This window comes from Phodopus roborovskii, unplaced genomic scaffold (genome assembly GCF_943737965.1).
Source record: "Phodopus roborovskii unplaced genomic scaffold, PHOROB, whole genome shotgun sequence".
NCBI classification, from domain to species: domain Eukaryota; kingdom Metazoa; phylum Chordata; class Mammalia; order Rodentia; family Cricetidae; genus Phodopus; species Phodopus roborovskii.
This window is the reverse complement of record NW_026126599.1, coordinates 9,290,611-9,312,319: the sequence shown is the minus strand read 5'-3', so window position 1 is coordinate 9,312,319 and position 21,709 is coordinate 9,290,611. Positions and strand designations below refer to the sequence as shown.

Below are 21,709 nucleotides of genomic sequence, written 5' to 3'. Positions count from 1 at the left end.
ACTTCCATGGGCATTTGGCATGCATGTGGTACACATACATACAGACAGGTGAAATACAAACATAAAATAAATGCATCTTTAAAAAGTAGATAAAGCATAAATCTTTAAAAACCTAAACAAAACCTTTAAGAACCCACAAACTTAATTTCTTGCATGTGCGAGACTATAAGGCAAGGTTAAGGGACACCTTCTGTTTCTGGTATCTTCCTGGCTTGGAATGACCTTGCTGGGTCCAATGATGGTGCATCTTAGTTTTGCCTGCCCCCCAACTCCCATGAGTCTCTTCTTCTAAGGACACCAGTTGTCACAGTTTCTCACCTGTGGCTGCGATAAAACACTCTGCGGAAGAAAGCAATTTAAGGGAGGAAGGGTTCCTTTACTTCAGAGTTTCAGGTTTCAGTCCACGGACAGCTGCTTTCAATTCTTGCTATCCTGGCTTCCCTGCCCTGATGGACCTTAACTGGGAAGCCACATCCAGAGAAAAATTGAAGAGAAAGGAGCTGAGAAGGAAGCAAAAATGGCCTGAATTTGTAGGTGCCAGATTCAGAAGACCCTGGGGGACTGAGGTAGAGTGGTGGTGGAGGAAGGCCTGGTGTGTGTGTGTGTGTGTGTGTGTGTGTGTGTGTGTGTGTGTGTGTCTGTGAAAGGGTGCAGTCTTGGATGCCTTCAGCACTCTGACGAGAGGGGAGGGATGGTCATATCTTATCAGATGATGGATGCAGGAGAATGTGGATAGGGATGGACAAACCTCATCAGATTATGGATGCAGGAGAATGTGCACATTCAATAGAAGGGAAAAGATTCCTTGGAGCAACCAATAGGAAGCCACGTGAAGGGCTGGATGGAGTTGGGTAGACTGAGAGTCTGGCAAGAAGTCTGGACTGTACCTAGATATATGGGGCTCACCAGCTTTAGGGGTCTACTAGAGCCAAAGGTTTGAACAACATCATCCATAAAAGAAGGGACTGCCAAAGCCAGAGCCCCTAGACTCAGGAAAAACAAATGGCCTGAGATGGGAGAAGACAACCAGGAATAAACAGGAGTTGGCACTGTGTTGTGATGACTTCCAGATGTAGTGTGTATACTGTCATTGAACTCACAGAAGTCCCCTGATGCGGGCATCACACACACACACACACACACACACACACACACCCACACACACACACACACACACACACGTGTGATGTTTGCTGTGGGCCAGACACTGCTTAGAGTGCTTTACTTACAAACTCTGCAGTTTACATGTGAAGCAGCCTGGACACACAGAGTTGATGCCGGTGTGCTCAGTGACCAGGGAGCTAACTTGGATTTGGAACCTATATAACGAGGCACCAAAGCCTGAGCCCTTGACTGTCTTCCTGCCCTGCCACTCCCTAGTTTCAAATTTTACCAGATTTTAGAGGTGAGAACATCTAAAGACCAAAGCGTTTGTTTATTCTGTAGACACAGCTAACGGATTCCCAAATTCAGACAATAAATGCTCACAAAGCCCACGAACTTCCCCAAGGAGTCAAGGGAGGAGGGAACAGCAAGGACAAGAGCGGAGACAAGAGCAGGAGACACCTTTTAGCTTTGACAATATGGAGGTCACGGATGCTTTATTAGGTCAGTTTCAATGGTGCCATGGGGTGAGATGGTAGAGAAGGAATCTAGACATCTCTTTGAGTGAGTTTGACCTTGAGAAAAATAGCTAAAAAGGGAGGTGAGATGAAAGGATAAAGACCATTTTATGTAAGAGAGATGAAGACCACAGATATGTGTATTCTCTGTCTCTCTCTCTCTCTCTCTCTCTCTCTCTCTCTCTCTCTGTGTGTGTGTGTGTGTGTGTTCCTGTGGATATGTACACATGTACATGAGGGTTGTAGACATGTGACTGCTCTTGTGTGCATATGTGGAGGTCCAAGGTCAGTGTTGGGAGACTTTCTAGATCACTCTCCACCTTATTTTTATGAGACAGGATTGTTCAGTGAACCTGGAGCTCAGTAACTCAGCCAGCTTGACTAGCCAGAGTTCCATGTATATACTTGTCTTCCCTGACCTCCAGTGTTAGGGTTATAGACATGTGCCACTGTGCTGGGCCCAGCTTTTATGTGGGTGCTGGGGAACTGAACTCAAGAGTTTCACTCTTGTGTGTCAGGCACTTTGTTAACCATCTCATTCCCAACAGACGTGTCCACAGGCCAGCCTGATGTAGACAGTGCATCAACTGTCAAAGCCGACCATCACAGTTGCTGAACAGGACCACTTAAAGCTCTGAGGATAAAAGGCCGCCCCTGTGCTTTGATGATGTAACTGTCACCCTAGTAGGGGCACATGAGGATGGCAAGGTCTTCAGGTTGTGTCCTCTTAACTATAAGCTTAACTGAGTGTGTATAAGCACACACACACACACACACACACACACACACACGTCCATTCTTCTATAAAACAGGATGCTGTACTGTGAACCTAAACAATTCAAATGCATATGTAGAGTTATGGGGTGTGTTTCCCCAGTACCAAAGACAAACCATAAGAATTCACTGCTGATGAGAGAAAGAAAATAAGAGGTAAAGTTCCTTTGGAAAACAATGACATCCCATCATAGTTAATTTTTGTCAGCTCGACACAAACCCAGACATACCTGGGGAGAGGGTGTCTCAGCTGAGGAACTGCCTCCATCATATTGGCCTGTGGGTACATCTGTGCGGGCATTTTCTTGGTTCTTAATTGATGTAAGATGTACTGTGGATGTACTATTTCCTAGGTGGATGGGCCTGGGAGCAGGCCAGTAACAATGTTCCTCTGTGGTCTCTGTTTCAGTTTGTCTCCGGGCCTTATCTTCCCTTGATAATGGAGGACTGTAATTTCTAAGCCAAATAAACCCTTTCTTCCCCAAAATTGGTTTTGATCAGTTTTCTGTCATAGCAACAGAAAACAGACTAGGTCGTACGGGGATCCAGAGCCTTCCATAGATTCATATCCCTTATCCCAGTAATTCTATTCCTGAGAGGTGGAGTGTGCCGAAAAGAATTAAATTGCAAAGATGTGTTACTGCTTGTAGTGAGGGAAAAACATAGGGATTCCAGTGTTCCAGGAAAGAAAAGGCTAGACAAACAAGGGCACATTCCCTTGATGGAAAATAGCATAGAGGTTTGAAATACAGTTTACAAAGGCAAAGCCATTTGAAACACAACTTGCATTTACTGTTAAACGAGGAAAGAATAAAAATCCTACAACACCGGGGGCTGGAGAGACGGCTCAGTGGTTATGAGCCCTCACTGCTCTCACAGAGGATCCAAGTTCAGTTCCCAGCACCACATGGCGGCTGTCACCCTGGTTCCAGGGGATCTGACTGATGTGTTCTGGCTTCTGCAGGTACTGTACTCATTGCTGTGCACGTACGTACGTACACGCAGGCAAACATTCATACACACGATAAGAATAACTTAAAATCTTCAAAACAATAAAGAATCAACAAAGGATAGCAGACACGTTTTTGTCTGATTCCATTAAACCTAGGCACTCCGGGGGCACTCAGAGAAAAATTTAATATAGGAGTTCTACGTTCTACTTGCTTTTTCAGCTTCTGCCTTCAGGACTCCTCAGTGCTGCCTGGAGTTTCCTGCCTGCTCATGCAGGTTTACCTAGAGCAGAGACTTCCCCTCAGTCAGTGTGTTGTTGGGAAACTTGCTTGCTCCTCTCTTAGACCAGCAGTTGGACGGTGGTTGTTATTCATTTAATTAAATAGAAAGGGACAATTCTTTCGGCCCTCAGGGAACTTGTGAGCACATAACTAGAGCACCCAAATATCTATAAACTGATGCTCTGATTTTGGTACGGGGAGCTCAGCCCATGAGGGAGGCCTGCTAGGAGTCTTCTGCCTTGAATCCAAAACACATAGCCACCAAGGGTCTCTGGGGCAGCAGAAGCAAGAGGATGAAGAAAAGGAAGCTGAAGACTTGAGACTGGGCATGAGATGGGGAATCTAGATGCAGGTGGGACTCCCAGCCTGAGCTCTGACAGCCCCTGCGCCCCAGGTGGAGAAGTGGTCAGGGATCCTGGGAGCAGTAGCACTTGGGGGATGGATGGGCGCTGCTCATGGCCTGAGCATCTGTCCTGGGGAAGATGTTGCACCAGGCAGTGAGCACCAGGCAGGGAGGGCCCCACGCTGGGGCTGAGTGTCTGACCCCAGTGGGATGACTAAGTTAGTCTTGGCCGTGAGCAGGCGAGGTGGGAGTGTGCCAAGTTATGAAATGCTGATTGCTCTGCAGGAGTGGAGCATCTGGGGTCCTGCCTGGGGGCCAGAGGGGCGTGCCCGGTGCCTGATAAAAGGGGTTGTGCAGCGCAGGACCGCTTTCTCTGATCCCTGTCTTCAGCACTCCTTGAGGGTGGGCAGCCTTCAGGGTGACGGGAGGGCTACAAAGCGACTGTTGTGTGCAGTAGTCGGCAGACAGACAAACTTAATCTTCCCACTTGGAAACTCTCACGGTAGGAAGGGAACGGAGCTACAGCCTGGCTATGGCCACTGCAGCGTGCGAGCCTGTGGCTAGACCCAGCCTGACCTCCATTTCGTCCGGGGAGCTCCGCAGCCTGTGGACCTGTGACTGTGAGCTGGCCCTGTTGCCCCTGTCGCAGCTGCTCCGCCTACAGCCTGGTGCCTTCCAGCTGCGTGGTGAGCAGCTCCTGGTGCCTGGGCCCGGGGAATCGGTGGGCATGAGAGGGGGCTTCAACGTCTTTGGGGACGGCCTCGTGAGCTTCGACGGGCAGCTCTACCGCCTTAGCAGCCACATCAAGAGGTGGGTGGCCACGCCGTTTGCCCTAGCCTGTAGCTCTGTCCTTGCAAATCTTCTACCTGGCCTCTGTCCCCTCTCCAGGAGACCTGGCCATCCTCCCTGACATCCGCCGACCCAAGCCCTCTTTTTTTTTTTTTTTTTGTAGCTAAGAAGGGTGCCTAAAGGGTGCTTTTTCTTGAAGTTAAGAAGGGTGTCATGCTGACAGTGTAGGGAGGAAAGGGTGGGCGCACACTCAGCCCCACCCAACATTCCAGCTGGTGGCTGCTTTTTCCATTATGCCCATTAAGTGGGTCAGATGAGCTTAGTCACAGGCACACCCCTCAGGCGAGGTCTGGGATGTGGACCTTCACACCTAGCTTTGGTTCTGAACACCAATAACTATTCAGCAGAATCATGCAAAAAAGGTCATGGGGTGGGGGCAATTGCTCTCTTGGTGTTTCTTAAACCAAGCAACCATAGTAGAGAGGAAAACAAAGTCTCCAGAAGCCCAGCCCAGAGCGGTTGTTGCCTCTTCAGTGGCAAGCCAGCTTGGGCAGACATAAGCACAAGGTATATATCTTCCTGGCTTGCTGCAGAGCACTGTGAGATCCCAGCCTTCATCCAATGGTCCTCAGGAACTGTTGTGGCCAAAGGGACACATGCTAAATTCCACTTGACTGGGTCACCATGGTTAGTAGGGTGCTGAGTGCCCCAGAACCAGGTGGGTCTGGAGTGTGAGTGATACAGCTTGCCAGGTGTGAAGATATGCTGTGTCTGCCCCTGGGAAAGTTTGATGTGTGCCCTGTGGAGAGGGTGGAGCCGAGAGATACTGATAACGCATTCTTTGAACCCTCGGGATGGCATGCTTTTTGAATGCCTGAGAAAACACTCCCTACCAAGAATTTATCTTTGGGAGGGCAATGAAAATGCCAGTTTGTAAGTGGAAGTGGGGAGAGCTAAGTAAGAATGCAGGTTTAGGTGGGGAGATGGCTCAGTACCTCAAGTGAGAGACTTGAGTTCGGATTCTCAGCATTCGCATGAAAATGTACGGGTGCCTGGGACCCTAGTGCTGGGTGTGAAGACGGGACAGTTACTGGGGCTTGCTGGCCTCCACCATGTCTCTAAACTGACAAGCTCTGGGTTCAGTGAGAGAACCTATTTGACACTAATAAGGGGGACATGTATGCATTGGTGCACCTACATGCACACGCACACTCACACACAATGTTCGAAATGAACTGAGGTTAAGGTAAGGCAGTTGACAGAATCAGCTCTCCTAATTAGCACATGATACTGGATATTTTGGAATAGATTTGAGGCTTATCATTAATTTTTTTTCTTTCAACAGCTTTATAAAAGTGGTTCCTGGGCAAGTTAAAGTGTAGTTGCAATCAGTGGATGGCACAGACCAGGGTGCAATTGCATTTTTCACACACTTGCTTCTCCTCACATAGACAATTGTGTGAGTGAGGGCTTCCATACCCTGGAGTTACAGAGGCTCCCAAAGAAAGATTTAAAAATGGAATTAGAATCGTGTCTTTTTGTAGGGGCCATGTCATGGTAGGAGCTTTTCTAACTGTGTGGGTAGCCTGAAGAGGGCTGGGAGGGAGTGCTTTCTGGGTGGAGGACTGAGCTCTGTGCAGCAGCTAGAGGTGGAAGGATGCTGAATTTAGCCTTCTCAAGATTCTTCGGCTGGGATCTGCAAGGTGGATTGAGTTGGCATTGACTTTGAAGACAGCATTATCCTTGCCCCAGGTCTGACCTGGATGTTTCCAGGTTCTTAGAATTTTATTAAAAGAAATGATCACAAAGTAATAGGGAAGAGGTTTTTTTTTTTTTTTTTTTTTTTTTTTTTTTTTCTATTTTAAAATTAGGTGTAGGTGTATTTGAATGTGGGTGTGTGCATGTGTGTGTGATGCCAGCGAAGGCCACAGGCAGCAGATCCCCTGGAGCGAGAGTTACAGACCCTTGTGATGAGTCATTTCTCCAGCCCCAGGGCAACTTTGTTCAAATCGAAACAATAGTACAAATTAGTCAAGAATAATGCCGTTAAGAGTGAGTGGACCACTTGAATGAAGGCATTCAAGCCCCATATTGCCTGGGGCTTCTTTATACAGTGGAAAGGAAGGAGGAGTTGGTTCCTTTTTCATTTTTAAAATTATTTTTATTGTGTAAGCATTTTGCCTGCTTGTATGTATGTTTGTCTTCTGTGTGTCTGGTCCCTGTGGAGATCATAAGAGAACAGAGGAGCTGGTTTCTAAGGGCTGCAGTTTGGGTGGGTCTCTGGGCTTGGGTGATGTAAGCTGCTGCTCACTGCACATGATCCTTTCCATGTTGCATCTTATTTCCATCATCTGCACTGTTGATAATGCACGGGCATAAGACGGTAATTCGAAGATTCTTCCTAATAGTTCATCAGAGGGCACAGTTTGCTTTATTGTTAATGCACCCCAAACTAGTCCAGCCCAGATCACCTTCACCTTCAATTGTCTGACTAGTGTATAATTAAATAGAATTTTAGTTTGATGACTGTTAAGTGGGGGAGAAAGTTATTCCACTCTTCCCAGTGTGGGGCTGCAGCTCCATGCAGGCTGTTATTCCAGGTTGCTAGGTGCATTGTTCTGGTGTGTGTGTGTGTGTGTGTGTGTGTGTGTGTGTGTGTGTGTGTAGTTTGCAAGTAAGGGTGTGGCTGAGTGCAATATGAAAAGTGTGCATAACCCAAACCAAGTGGATCCAAGATGTCTGTCTAAACAGCATACACTACTTCTGTCAATATATACACCAAAGTGAAGTCTCTCTCTCTCTCTCTCTCTCTCTCTCTCTCTCTCTCTTCATATATATGTATGCATGTACATAAGCTATCTATAATAGCCTCCAGTTTGATGTGATTGCTACTGTGGCACAGGAGTCACCAATTTCAAGTGTTCTTAGTATAGCACTCCAGTTGGATTTCCTCAAAGCCGGGCAACTGGTGTAGGTGATCAGCCTGGTTTCAATGTGTCTGGCATCTGCAGAGTCTACTTGTCCACAGTACAAACTTCACATTTGCCGTGACAAGCTGAGGTGATGGACACCAGAGAATTTTTGTCTTTTTTGCAGCTACCACATTCCTGCCTTAGGTGTGGGATGGCATCTAACTGAGAACAGCTGCCCCGGTATTGAGAGAGGCAGGGGCAGGTTCCTAAGCACTTTGGACCATGGGGCCTTTGAGAACTGGACATAGACCTTTCCAGAAATGTAGATGCAGTCCCAGGGTCCCTGGCCAACACAGATTCTCCAAGATGTGTGGATAAGAATCCTTGCTCTACTCATTAGGTTTTTATCTCCCATGATGAGCATTTTGGGTGTGGAATAAGTCTATAATGTAATCAAGACACAGGGCCTCTTCCTCTCCTGGAGTCCTTTCCCAGGAAACCGCAGAATGCTAAGAGCCATTGCCCTGACATCCAAAGATGTCCCTCACTGGGGACATCTGTTCTCCTTCCTCAGGTTCTTCTTTCCAATACTTAAACATGTTCTAAACACAACACTAAGTAAACCACAGAAGCCAAGCCTTTCCTGGTTCTTAGTGATGGCCACAAAGATGCTGTGAATACCTGCTTTGAAATACTTGTCTTAATTTGTGGAATTAATGAGAAAATCTTTACCACCATCATTTTTCTTCTAAGTTCAAGATTTCTGTTCATGTCATAGCTAAAGCCTGCTCAGGACACTGCCCCTTATATAGTGGTTCCCAAGTGCCTTCAAAGGCCAACCCACATTGACCATCATGTGCACACACACACACACACACACACACACACACACACCATGCTCCCACACACACGTACCCCAACAAACATACATACACCCACCACACGCACACACACCAGACCATGCTCATACACACACATACACACACCATGCTCATACACACCACACCCCCCACACACATACACACACCACACACACACACCATGCTCATACACACACGCACACACACACACACACACCATGCTCATTCACACCACACCCCCCACACACATACACACACCACACACACACCATGCTCATACACGCACGCACACACACACACACACACACACACACACACACACACACAGGTCGTTCTGCAAGGATGCAGCCTATACTGCTATGCTTGACAATGTTTGCAAACATAGCCTCATATTCTGCCTGTGCACTGCTCTCCTGGCATGAAAGAGGTTGCTGGGTAATCTAAATAAATAAATAAAAGAAGTGTGGCTACTAATATTGATATGGGTTCCCAGAAGGGTACAAAGTATTTCACCAGTGTCATCTTGTGAAATCTTACCATGTGGATGCTATTGTTGTTTGTTTTTTTATGAAGGGAAAATGAGAGTTAATAGTGAACCCGTGGAAGATGGTGGGATCAGCTGACCCATAGTTTCTAAGTAGCACTGTCAGACTATGCCAGTGTTTTTAGGACATTGCCTGCTACAAACAAGAAGCTGTCTGCCTCTCAATGGCCAGGGGCAGCTTCTCACACTTCCAGAGGACCCCAAATCAATGACTGCATTTCCATCAGTTGTTCACACTGAGTATAAACCAGCCATTTAAAGGAACTAAAGGCAGAGATTTTTAAGGTAGAAAATATAGAATCTGCCCCCATCCACAGTCCACCAGCTGGGAGATAAGCAGAGAGGGGACCAGAGAATGCTCCCTGGGGACAAGAGTGGTGGAAGAGAGGGGGAAAGGGAAGTGAGGGAGGGAGGAAGGGAGAAGGAGAGAGGAAGAGAGGGAGGGAGAGAAAGAAAGATGGGAGGGGGCGGGACCTTTAAAAAGAGAACGTAGTAAATGTGCACAGGTGGTGCTCTTAGTGGCTGCAGCTGAGGGTGTATCTTGTCAGAACCCCAAGGGCAGGCCAGTGCAGATGCCTGAATACGAACAATGCTGATGCTATTGGTCCAGGGACTACACCCAGAGTAAGAAGGACTCCTAACTCTACCTATTGCACATTGAAATGCACCTTGTGGCTCTTGGTGTCAAAGGTATTTCCGTTCTCATATTTGTGTTAGAAGACCCACCTCACAATGGGTCACAGAGAGATATGGCTCAGGGTCACAGTTAACTGTGTTTTGTAGTCACAGTGAGCCTTGGTTCTGGAATAGAGTTTACACACCACTGAGCTTAGACACAAATTACATCTTATTTTGAAACATGGCTTTCTCTGAAATTATCCTACCCTCTGATCTTTGCCTTGAGGTCAGGCTTAGAAAGTTACAATCTAAAAGTAGTTTGGGGACAGTGTAAAATGAAGAAATGATAGTTGAAAGGACCTGTTATCTCAAAGTAACCTTAAAGTTGTTTACATTTTGCTACCCCCATGATAACTTTAGCAAATATAATATTCAGTGCACGGAGGTGATATTTGCATTACTAATTCAGAAGGGTTCATGATTAAACATGAAATAACTGGTCCCTAATGTCACCTAGTAAGACATCCTGAATTAAAAGCAATAACTAAATGCCAGGCAGATACTGAAACACCTGTGGAACTGAATGAGGAGACCCCGTGACCTTTTTGGTTTCTTGATTTTTATATTCCAAGTTTATAATCGTAAATTTCAAATAACCACCCACATTTACTTATTTCGTTGGAATTTTGACACATTAGACAAAGGGACCATAACTGGGAGCTGGGAATGGAAAAATTAATGATGTAGAGTAGCATCCCTTCACTGAAGCTATTTGTGGTTAACTCAGGTAAAAAGTACTAAACTGAAAGCTTCAAGAATCAACAGACTGCACATTTTAAATTGTGTACCATTGAGAATCGCATGATGCTGCCTTTCGTTCCATTCCTTCCCACCACAGCATGTGGCTTATCCCTTTGTCCTGAGTATCCAGGCGGCATATGCTACTCACCTGCCCTCATTTAGACTTCGAGCTCTTTAGCTCCACTGTCTAGGTATTGCAGATTGCAGCACTGTGTTCAGATGTGGTGTCATCCGATTGTTCCGGTATCTTCTGGATGGTTAACAAGGGTTAACAAGTGGTTCTTCTTTGTGGCCAGGTTAGATATAGGGAATTTCTATAAAATACGCTGTCAAAATTCTCAGATAGTCAGTGTTTGCATACACCTGGGATGAATGGCCCTTTAAATGGCCTTCAGATTGTCAAGGGATGGTCAGTTCGGCCAGACCTGCTTTTACTGTCCAGCTGTTTCATTTGGCTCATGATATACAGTACAGAATTATGTGTAGTTTGCACATAGCCTCAATACGTGACTTCCTTAATCCTGTTCTCTGATTGCATCCAACCACAGCTCTCTGAGCCCTGTGGCACTGTAAAGAACCTTCCACAGAATTCTAAGGGACCTGTTTGCTCTTCCCGCTAATGGTTGTTTCTGACTTGACATTTCTGCCTTTTTCTGGTATTGCGGATTTGTTGGAAGACAATTTGGTGATAGAAGAATTCAAGAATGTCTCCAGTTAGATGTCAATTAGATGATCTTACAGGGTGAAAGAAGCACCAGGCTGTTGTGGTGTCATCAGAAAATCGTGTGAAGCTGCTCCTTTGGGGCCTCCATTGCACTTGAGCCCCAGGGGCTTCTTCTAGAGAGCCGCCATCAGACTGCAGACAGAGGCAAAAGGGATTGCCTTAGGGAAGATGCTGAGAGTGCTAAATGGGCGGGCAGATCTCACACACACACACACACACACACACACACACACACACAGAGAGAGAGAGAGAGAGAGAGAGAGAGAGAGAGAGAGAGAGAGAGAGGAGAAGGAAACAGTTTTAGAGGCCCCACTCTTCAACTCCAGTCTGATAATCCAGTATTTCTGGGAAGTCAAGCCAGGAGACAAGCAGAAGCTGACCTTTTCTGCTGCCTGGTGGTGGGCACCTCACCTGCTCAGCACCCTCCCCTGCTGGGCATTCTCCCCTGGCCGGTACCCACCTACTGAAGGCAACTCTTGTCAGAGAAAGCATTGGGGTGTTAGTCCATCACCATCACGGCAGGAAGCAGACAGGGGTGGTACTGGGCAGTAGCTGAGAACTTTACATTCTGATGTTAGGGCAGCAGGCAGAGACAGACAGACAGACGGACAGAGAGAGAGAGAGAGAGAGAGAGAGAGAGAGAGAGAGAGAGAGAGAGAGAGAGAGAGACTGGGTCTGACACTGGCTTTTGAAACCTGTCCCCAGTGACACGCCTCTTCCAACAAGGCCACACGATTCCTAATTCTTCTCTAAAAGTTCCATTAGCCAAGCATTCAAGCATATGGTTCTATGGGGGCCATTCTCACCCAGGTTACCACACGCCTGAAAGGAGCCAGTTTGCACTGGGATCTTTTTATTAGCCACATAGAAGCAGATAAAGGCTGTTTGGGAAAATTGGAGGGTAGTGGATGAAAGCTAACTCAAAAGATGAGAGTCAGGGCTCAGAGAGAGCTTTCTAAGTAAAATATTCTGGGTAGAATAACAGAGTAAAACTAAGGAAGCTAAACTTAATGAGGATATGGGCAGAAATCCATTAACAGTTTGATTGTTGTAATTACACAAGCTGAGGGTAGAGGAAATGTGAATTAGTAATAGTTTGTAGGGAAAATGATTAATGGTGTGATCCACACAGGAGGTTGTGCTATCTTGGGATTAGATGGGATAAGTGGAGAGGAGATAGGAAATTCCAGACCTATTAGGCAGATGAATCCACTAGAGAAGACTCAATGAATCCTACCTCTTTAGTTTTGTTCATTTTTATTGTTGCTGTTTTTGTGGTTAAGGAGAAGGTTTTTATTGTAGTTGCTGGAGAGAGAGAGAGCAGCCAGAGTCCAGAGCAGAGAAAGAAAGTAGTAGACTGAACATGGCCAGCCTGGGCTAGACCTGGCCACCAGAGAAACAGAAGCAGAGCACAGAGAGAGAGAGACAGAGAGACAGGAAAAGAGATGTATACACACATACACAGGGAGAGACAGAGACAGAGAGACAGAGAAGGAGAGAGACACACATCAGAGAGACAGACAGACACAGAGAGGAAGAGGAACATAGAGAGGGAGAACATGGGAGAGTGTGAAAGAGATGGTGAGATGCCAGTGTTCATTATTGATCCAGGGGGACTAAGGGCTCTGACAGCTTCAGATGAGCTTTGCCCACACAGTGTGTGACGTTGGCCTCATCTGGTAAAGGCTTCTCTGAAAGCAACAACACATTGATATCAAGTCACCCCAAGGACCATAGACCCCCTCAGCCACTCAGCAATGACCCAAAGGTGATTTTCTGATGTGTATGAGATATGGTGACCTCTATTAGGACACAGTTTAGGAAACATCCCTCAAAGACCATGGCTGAGGTAGGCTCATGTCCAGTCAGTGCATCCCCTTCCTCACGGGGGAATGGATGCTACATCTGCAGCTACTTCTGCTTTTTCCATAGATATGTGGAACTGACCACCTACTCTGATTATAAAGACTACAGGGAAACGATACTGAGCAAGCCCATGCTATTCTTCATTAACGTGCAGACCAAGAAGGACATCTCAAAAGGTAGGTATATAAATAATCTCCTTTGGCCCTGCCTTGCTGGGTGGTGGCCCAAAGAAGCGTGGGTAGATGTCAGCTCTGTCAAGGGAAGCAGCAAACAGCCTGCTATGTGCATCCATTTGAGGCACTGCACATGCTGGCTCAGTGAACTTCTAATGATGGAAACCCCTGTCTCTGACTTCTCACTTCCTATTCAGGCAGGAAGCGACCTGACATGGAGCCGTCAGATGATCTGACATTCTGGGCCTTCTGGGGTTGTAGGGATGGTTGGTGAAACTCTTTGTGAATTACATACTGTGTCTGAGGCATGCTTTACTGTCACTAGCTGGCTCAATGGCCTACAGGACCTATCAAACAAATGGGGATGCTTTTGAACATGAAAGTAGGTATAGTTAATAATGATTTTTAAATAATTTACAATTCTTATTTTTTCAATTTATTTTATATAGGTGGGTGTTTTTGTCTTTACATATATCTATGTACCACTTGCATGCCTGGTACCCTTGGAGACCAGAAAGGGCATTGGATCTCCTGGAACTGGAATTATAGATGGTTGTGAGCTGCCTTGTGGGTTTGGGGGATAGAACATGGGCCCTCTGGGAAAATAGCCAGTGTTCTTAATCTCTGAGCCATCTCTCCAGCCCCTAAGTTGTATTCTTAAAGTGAATTTAGGGTAGTGACTGGCCCATTCCTCAACCTTCCTCTCTCAGGTGGTTACTGGAGCATTTTCCGTTCATCATCCCTACCTCAAAGTCAGAATACTATTTACAGGAAAGGCCAGAGCACAGCCAGCAGTGGTTAGCTCCATGTGACCAGCCACACCCTAGCACCCTAGTACCACTTGTGCTCTGGCTTAGTGATGTCCAGAAAGCTGGCCAGGTCTCTAAGATTGTAACTCACATATATACTGTGCACTCCCTGACTTGCTCTCTCAGGAAGAATCTAAAGAAAGAATAAGAACTCCTAGTTAAGGGGGCTGTAGAGGTGGCTCAGTGGTTAACAGCACTGGCAGTTCTTCCAGAGGACCCAGGTTCAGTTCCCAGCACCTACATGGCAACTCATAACTGCCTGTACCTCCAGTTTCAGGGGATCTGACACCTCCACACAGACAAAACATGACCACATGAAATAAAAATAAACTGTATTTAAAAAGAACTCCTACTTAAGCATTTTAATCAAAATTCCAAGAATGGCACAAGATGGAATCTGTACAAAGAGATCCACAGAGAGTGTATAATTGCATGATAACATCTACAGAAGGAAGTACAGGCCCCAACAGCTAGCCAACTGTGAGAAAAGTTCTATAATATAAAAAACAAAAGATGGCTAAGCTTACACGGCGATGACCGTAACTAAGGCAACATGTCAGCCCTACTGCTATTCTAGACTACACTTTATGCAAATTAGGTAGGAGTTACCATGTTCTGGAGATAAGCACTGCCTTCTTCTAGAAGTCTATCATAGTAAACATGCAGATTGACAGGTGTGTAATGGTTCAGTGTGCAACCTGCCCAGCTGTGGGATAGGCTAGACCTGGGTTTTTATGCGCCTTTAATTTAAAAGGTCTTGGTTGATTTGCATAAAATTCAATTCTAGGTTCCAACTAGTCTGCTCAATTTTATTTTATCTCGAGTCTCAAATAGCATGTAAGGTGGTTTCTATCTAAAGTTCCTTTTAAAAAATTCAGAAGGGAAAACATGGGGGGAAAACTAAAAATGAGTGAGAGTAGTATAATTGCATTCAGGGCTGGAGAGATGGCTCAGCAGTTAGGAGCACTGGCTGCTCTTCCAGATGACCCAGGTTCTATTCTCAGGACCCAGGTGGAGTTACAACCAGCTGTAACTACTGTTCTAGGCATATGATATCCTCTATTGGCCTCTGAGGGTACACAGACATACATGCAGCCAAAACATCCATACACAAAGATAAAAATAAATAAATCTTCAAGAAAGATGCATCTCTTAAAAATCTGAACACTTGTCTTTGGCCCATGGGTTTTGCTTCTGAGATATTGCAAAGACAATAGAATATTCTCAAACTCACATAACAGCTGTCCATACCTTTAGACAAGACCGGCATGCATGTCTTACCTTGACTGCTCAAGTAATTTGGGCTTGATTCCTGGGCTGGAAAAGAGATTAGTAGTTAATAAGATTCCATTTTTAAATGGGGAAACAACCTTCCATTTGTTTATATTGTATGTGTTGGGTAAGACTGGGAATTGGGGGGCAGACTCCACCTCCAATGCCTTGGTGTTTTTACTCTAGTCTGGAGCAATGGAGATGGTTCTCAACCTTCCTAATGCTGCATCCCTTTAATACAAGTCTGCATGTTGTGGTGACTCCAACCATAAAACTATGGTTGCTACTACATAATTGTAATTTTGCTAGTTATGAATCATGATGTAATTATTTGATATATAGGATATCTGATAGGCGAACCCCATGAGGGTTGTGACCCACAGGTTGACAACTACTGGCTTACAGGCTTAGGGAGCCCAAATTCTGTCCTGGAAATCACCATGTAGAGGCGAGAACTGAGCCTTTGAGTGTTCTCTCCCTCGCACACACAAACACTCTCACACCCACACACTCAATCAATAAACCAATGCAAAACGTTGCAAAAGAACCTTCTCCACATAGGAGGCACACTGTGGAGAGGAAGTTCTCATGATTTCCAAGGTAGCTGATCCCAAAACCTGCTTTCACAGTAGCCCAGAGCAGCTTTCAAATTTACAAAGGTCTGGGGAACATTGCTAGAAATCTGGCCAGGCACCTGAGGAAGCTGGCAGGAAAGAGAATAGATGCATAAAACCTTCTCCAGCGGCTCCAGCACGCTTTTGCTAGTCGGAGGAAGTGTGTTCATGTCGCACAAACACTTTGTCTGACTTCTGCTTGCTGACTTCTAGAAAGGACCTATGCGTTTCTTGTGAACACAAGGCACCCCAAGATAAGAAGACAGATAGAGCAAGGGATGGACATGGCCATCTCCTCAGTGATTGGAGAAAGCTACAGACTTCAGGTGAGCTGTACTTTCAGCAGGAGAACTGCTTCCTTTCCTGGGAGAGCAAGACAGCGGACGTCCGGGTTGTGGTTGATTGTATGTCCGTGACGGTTTTGTCCTCCGTGTCATGTAACTTTTCTCTCCTTCAGTTTGATTTCCAGGAAGTAGTGAAGAATTTCTTCCCTCCGGGAACTAAAGTGCTGAATGGAGAGAATTTGAGCTTTGCCTACGAATTCAAGGCAGATGCCCTGTTTGATTTCCTTTACTGGTTTGGGCTCAGCAATTCCACTGTAAAAGTACAAGGAAAGGTTCTCAACTTGACAAGCATGAACCCAGAAAAGAAAGAAACCATTAAGTTATTTCTGGAAAAAATGAGTGAACCATTAATCCGGAGGAGCAGTTTCTCTGATCGAAAGTTTAGTGTCACATCTAGAGGTACGTTGTTGCACACTCTCAGGGTATGGGAAAGGTGGCTAGTTCAAAGGGTACATAGTAGCTTCGAGACCCAAGCGGCCACTAATGGAAATGCCAGAGATCTGCTTCCAGACCAAAGAGAACAATGGGTGGTAGAGGCAGATGGATCTCTATGAGTTCAATGCCAACTGGCTCTATAGAGGGAGTTCCAGATCAACAATGGCTACATAATGAGTTCAGTAACAAAAATAAAGCAAAAAGCAAAAAACAAAACAAAACAAAACAACAACAACAACAAAATAACAAACCTGATGATAGTTGCAACTTGGGGTGTTTGTTAGCCCAAAGAGAAGCAGGGTACAATGGTGAGCACCCATATTCTAGCTGATTGTGAGGGTGAGGCTGGAGGATGACTTGAGTCCAGGAGTTTGAGGCTAGCCTAGGCAACATGCGGGGTGGGGAGAGATCCTGTTTCAGACAGAAAGGAAAAGAGGAGCAAAGAACAAAGGAAAGAAAAAGGAAGATTAGTACTTTTATGACATATCAATTATATGATGCAGCAAATGCAGAAGGCTAATTTAAATGAAAAATCTATTAAATCTGAATATCTGTGCTCACTTCAGCACACAGAGTTAAATTATTTTGGAAGAGTGCTGTCTCCTCTATTTCATCTGCGTGCACTCCGGATAACAGAGCCGTCAGTCAGCTTGCATGTCTCAGTGGCTGTGGTCTGGGTCTTAACAGTGTGTTTAGAAGGGTTCTGGGATAGAACAAGAATAACTCCTGGGAAGGACTCATTTTGCAATCTAACATGACATATGGTGGGTTTTTGGTTTTGAAATGCACTTGGCTCAGACAGAAGGTTTCTTCCTCTGTGAGCCTATCTCTGAGGGGTAGCTAGTCTGGGCCCCAGAGCACTTCCAGATTCAGGGCTTGGGTGGGCCTGGAAATTGTCTTCCTCCCTCTCTCCCTCCCTCCCTTCTTTCCTTCCTCCCTCCTTCCTGTTCCCTTTCCCTCTTTCTCTTGCTTTTCTTTCTCTCTCAATGTCTGTTTTCCCCTCCATTTCCGGCTGTCTGTTTCACTCCCCACACCATCCCCACCCCTACCCTATGCTGTCTTAACATTATCTGTCTGCCTGTGCTCTCTCTGTTACATCACAACCAAAAGTGCCGTGGGTGGTCTCCCCTTGCTTCGACTGAGCCACATCTGTCTGGTCCTCAGGCTCACCCACTAGCCCCAGCATCCTGGATAGCATGCCTGTTTCACTGTGACTCAGCTTCTGTCCCTGTACCTGCTTATGGTTTCCACTAGGGCATGTGTGGCATGAGTGCCACACATCCTAGAAAGTTTCCCCTGAGCCAGGTCTAGGGCTTCCTCTGCTCTACAGCAATGGAGAGGACAGCCCCTGCACTACAGATGGCACAGCTACAACACACCTGTCGCGCTGGCAGGTTGCCAAGCCTGGCATCCAGCTCTCAGACTAACTGGCGGCCCACCAAGACGGCCAGTCTGTTCTGTCCATATCAGAAGCTGACCTCTAGCTGGGAGTATAACTCAGTAGAAGAATGCTTGCCAGGCATGTGGGAAGCCCTTGTTTTCATCCTTAGCCGCAAGATGAATAAACCAACCAGCAAACAGACTCTGTCCTAAGCATCTGTCTCCCAATACTTGCTCTTTACCTAAATCTCCAGGCCAATAGAAAGCAAGTAGCAACCAGAGTAATGGTGTCAGTCAGCCTCTTTTATACTTTGTGATAGAGTCTCACTATGTAGTCCTGGCTAGCTGAAACTATGCTCTGTAGACCAGGCTGGCCATGAACTCACAGTGATTTATCTACCAGCCTCTGCCTCCTGAGTGCTGGAATTAAAGGCATGTGCCATCACACCCAACCAACAGAAATAGCACTGATAGCAAAAATCAGCACATTTCTATTTAGCTTTTTGAGTGTCCCAGTGGAAGCTAGGATTCTCTATTAGTTATTGAGGAGGCTATTTTGAATGAGCTTTAAAGGTGCCTTTTCTTCCTGCAGTGATGCAATTATGAACACCTTATTTACTGTGTTTTTAGGTTCAATAGATGATGTCTTTAACTGCAACCTGTCACCCAGATCATCGGTTACAGAGCCACTCTTGGCAGAATTATCATTTCCAAGTGTTCTGGAATCTGAAGAGTCATCCAGCCAATTTATGTGATTGGTCTGAACATTCTAGCTGTCGCCCTTTGACTGAAGGTCTGTGGCAGACAGCAGGTTGAAGGGGTAAGAGGAGGAAGGAAGTGAGCATTTCCATCCCTTTGCCAGTCTCTGGTCCTCCAAGGGTCTAGAGAGGGCCTTTTTCCCCATTTCCCTGGGCATGGTGCCCTGGCTGGCCCAGTGCAGCTGCCTCCCATCAGGGTTATGATTATGGGATAGAATGGTTTTGTCCCTATGGCATGGGATGCCATTGACATTGAACATCTCTCTGAGGAATCTGAGGACTTCTCCAGAGCCTACCAACCTGAACTTTGCCTGGCACTCTGGGGACTTTCCTGGCAACTTCTGTGGGAGGTACCTGGCTAGGATGTTAATCCTGGTGCATCATGGGTCACAGAATGGCCCTCTGCTTGGGATACACTTTGAGACTCACTGCCCCAGAAGGCCTGGCTCAAGCTCTTCTCTTGCAAGTGTGTTAGGCAAAGCCTATATCACATTTCACTTGGAGATGAGTATGGGTTTTCGTCCCACCCACGGGAAACCTTGAGGACATTCAAGATACTGACTGCTGAATGACCTGCAGGGTGGCAGGATGAGCCCTGCCTGGAATGTAAAGCCAGGTGGTGCTGCTATCAAGCAGTGACAAGACCATGCCCTCCCCCCTGCAGGCACACCATGCAAATTGGCATTTGAAATATGCTTTTAGAAATCTTAACATGGAAAGAAAAGTAAGCCATTACCGAAGTACATCGGACATCAGCAAACTTTTCTGCCTCACAGCTCCAGTGAGATTCACTTAAAGGAAAACATTATCCAGTCTATGTGTAAATGCTTATGTGAGCGCCCAGGCGTGGTACCCACCTGTAATCCCAGTACTTGGGAGCTGGAGGCAGCAGAATTTCAAGATCCCACTGGCTATATAAGGACCAGCCTGGGCTATTACTACAGAAGATTCAGTCTCATAAAATCAAACACAAAGTTTTGCATTTGTGAATTCCTGCAAATAGTCATAAGAAAGCAGATTTATGGACCATGTGTATCATTTTTTCTGTCCTTTAATAACGTGTTCCCATGTTACATATTTTGATAACACTACTGGTGGCCTAACATTTATATCTGAAAGGTTATCTACTGTATATGCACAATTAAAACTTTTCTTGGCATTCAACCTGTACTTGATTAAATTTGTGGTCAAAAAGCTATGAGACTTCCCCTTGAGGCCTGTGGGTTTTCTTTGTAGCACACTAAATGTCAGCACAAGTGTGGCTTTCAGGACCACTTTCTCAAGGAGATCCTTAATGAGCCAGGCCATGGAGATTTTGGAGGTAGGAAAGGAAGTTTGTGGGGAGAAAAAAGGAGCGAAGTGCTACTTCATCACAGGAGGATAAATATGTATTAAGTTCAGTAAAAAGAAAAATGATAAAGGATTATGAGCCAGCTCTCCACCAGTGGAAATAAACCATTGATGCACACCAAGAATGAAGCTCTTCCCTGAGGAAATAAAAACTCTATTCATAAGATTGACAATTTTCTTTTGAAACTGAATTGAGAAAATAGTCAGTAGCAGCCCCAGGAAGGAACTGGAGATCTGGGACATTAATTTCATCATTAAGATTTCTTAGTTGACTCTGAAGTCACTTACTCAATGATTCACCCAACAGAATTTTATTTGCACCTCTGTAAAACCATACAGCAATAGTTTATTTTATTGGCAACTATTTCAAAGATGTAAGATTGGCAAATCTATAACTTGGTAATAGCTCCTCCTGGCTGAAGGAGGACTCAAGCTGGGAACACGTGTGGCCTGATGTGGACTACTAGCATGTAAGACTAGTAAAAATCAGTAGGATGGCTCTATGGCCTGTTTCCACCAAGGCTCATGTTGAAACTTGATCTTCAGAGTCATCTATTTTTGCATTTTATTAGCATATGTTCATTATGTATAACAATGTGTTTTATGATAATTCCATACATGTCCATAATGTGTTTCAATCACGGTCACACACCTCTGCCACACCCTTCTGGTAATTTCCTCTCCAGCTCCCATTCCTTCTACTTCCATGGCTATTTTCTGGAAAATTCTGTCTGAGGACAATGATTATTCAAGGGCTCCTTAGCTGCTACCTTAGCTGACACAGTTTTCGTGACACTGAGATCTAGACAGCCTCAGGAAGGTTCAGGGCCTATTATGATCAACCAGTTCCACATTTCACCTGGTCAAGATCATTCTGGATATTCCTATGAAAGATGAAGTTAACATTAAACAGATGACTTCCGAGTAAGGCAGAAAGTCTTCTCTAATGTGGGTGGATCTCACTCCATCAGTTTGGGGTTTGAATAACAAACTCCTTCCCAGCTTGAGGGACTCTGCAAATGATGGTGGCCTTTGGACTACAGTGCAGGCTCTTTGCCAACTCTCTGCCTATTAGTTTATCTTAGATGGTACATCTAACAATGTCCAAAACCCTATGCAGTTCTTTAAAAGAAACCTGGAGAGCTGGGTGTGGGGTAACCCTCATGCTCAGGAAGTGGAGGTAGAAGAGCTCATAGCAACATAGCAAGTTCAAGGTTAGCCTGGGATGTGTGAAGACTTGTCTCAAAACAAGAAAATACCCAAGAAGAGATGAAGAGACAAAAAGGTGAAAGAAGAGAGTGAGAGAGAGAGAGAGAGATAAAGAGAGGGAGAGAGAGGGGGAGAGGAACATAGAGGGAGAACATGGGAGAGAGAGAGATGGGGAGGTTGTGTTCATTAATGATCCAGAGGGACTTAGGGCTCTGGATAGCTTCAGATGAACTCTTTGCCTGATAGAGAGAAAGAGAGGAGAGAAGAGAGAGAGAGAGAG

At 45.6% G+C, this 21,709-nt stretch overlaps 1 protein-coding gene across 1 annotated transcript; it reads left to right on the top strand.

The window, feature by feature from the left end:
* The first annotated feature begins 4,356 nt into the window (after positions 1–4,356).
* On the top strand, positions 4,357–20,034 carry Medag (mesenteric estrogen dependent adipogenesis). Its single transcript, XM_051205251.1, has 5 exons — positions 4,357–4,781; positions 13,152–13,261; positions 16,167–16,279; positions 16,411–16,696; positions 18,743–20,034. Exons 1-5 carry the CDS (start codon positions 4,504–4,506, stop codon positions 18,865–18,867), a joined length of 912 nt encoding a protein of 303 aa, XP_051061208.1. The 5' UTR covers positions 4,357–4,503; the 3' UTR covers positions 18,868–20,034.
* The last annotated feature ends 1,675 nt before the right edge of the window (positions 20,035–21,709 follow it).

Excerpts from the sequence above, each read along its gene's own strand:
- Medag (XM_051205251.1), top strand. The coding sequence starts at position 4,504 with ATGGCCACTGCAGCGTGCGAGCCTGTGGCTAGACCCAGCCTGACCTCC. Across the intron at positions 16,280-16,410 it reads GAGAAAGCTACAGACTTCAG|TTTGATTTCCAGGAAGTAGT; the intron begins GTGAGCTGTACT and ends TCTCTCCTTCAG. Across the intron at positions 16,697-18,742 it reads GTTTAGTGTCACATCTAGAG|GTTCAATAGATGATGTCTTT; the intron begins GTACGTTGTTGC and ends CTGTGTTTTTAG.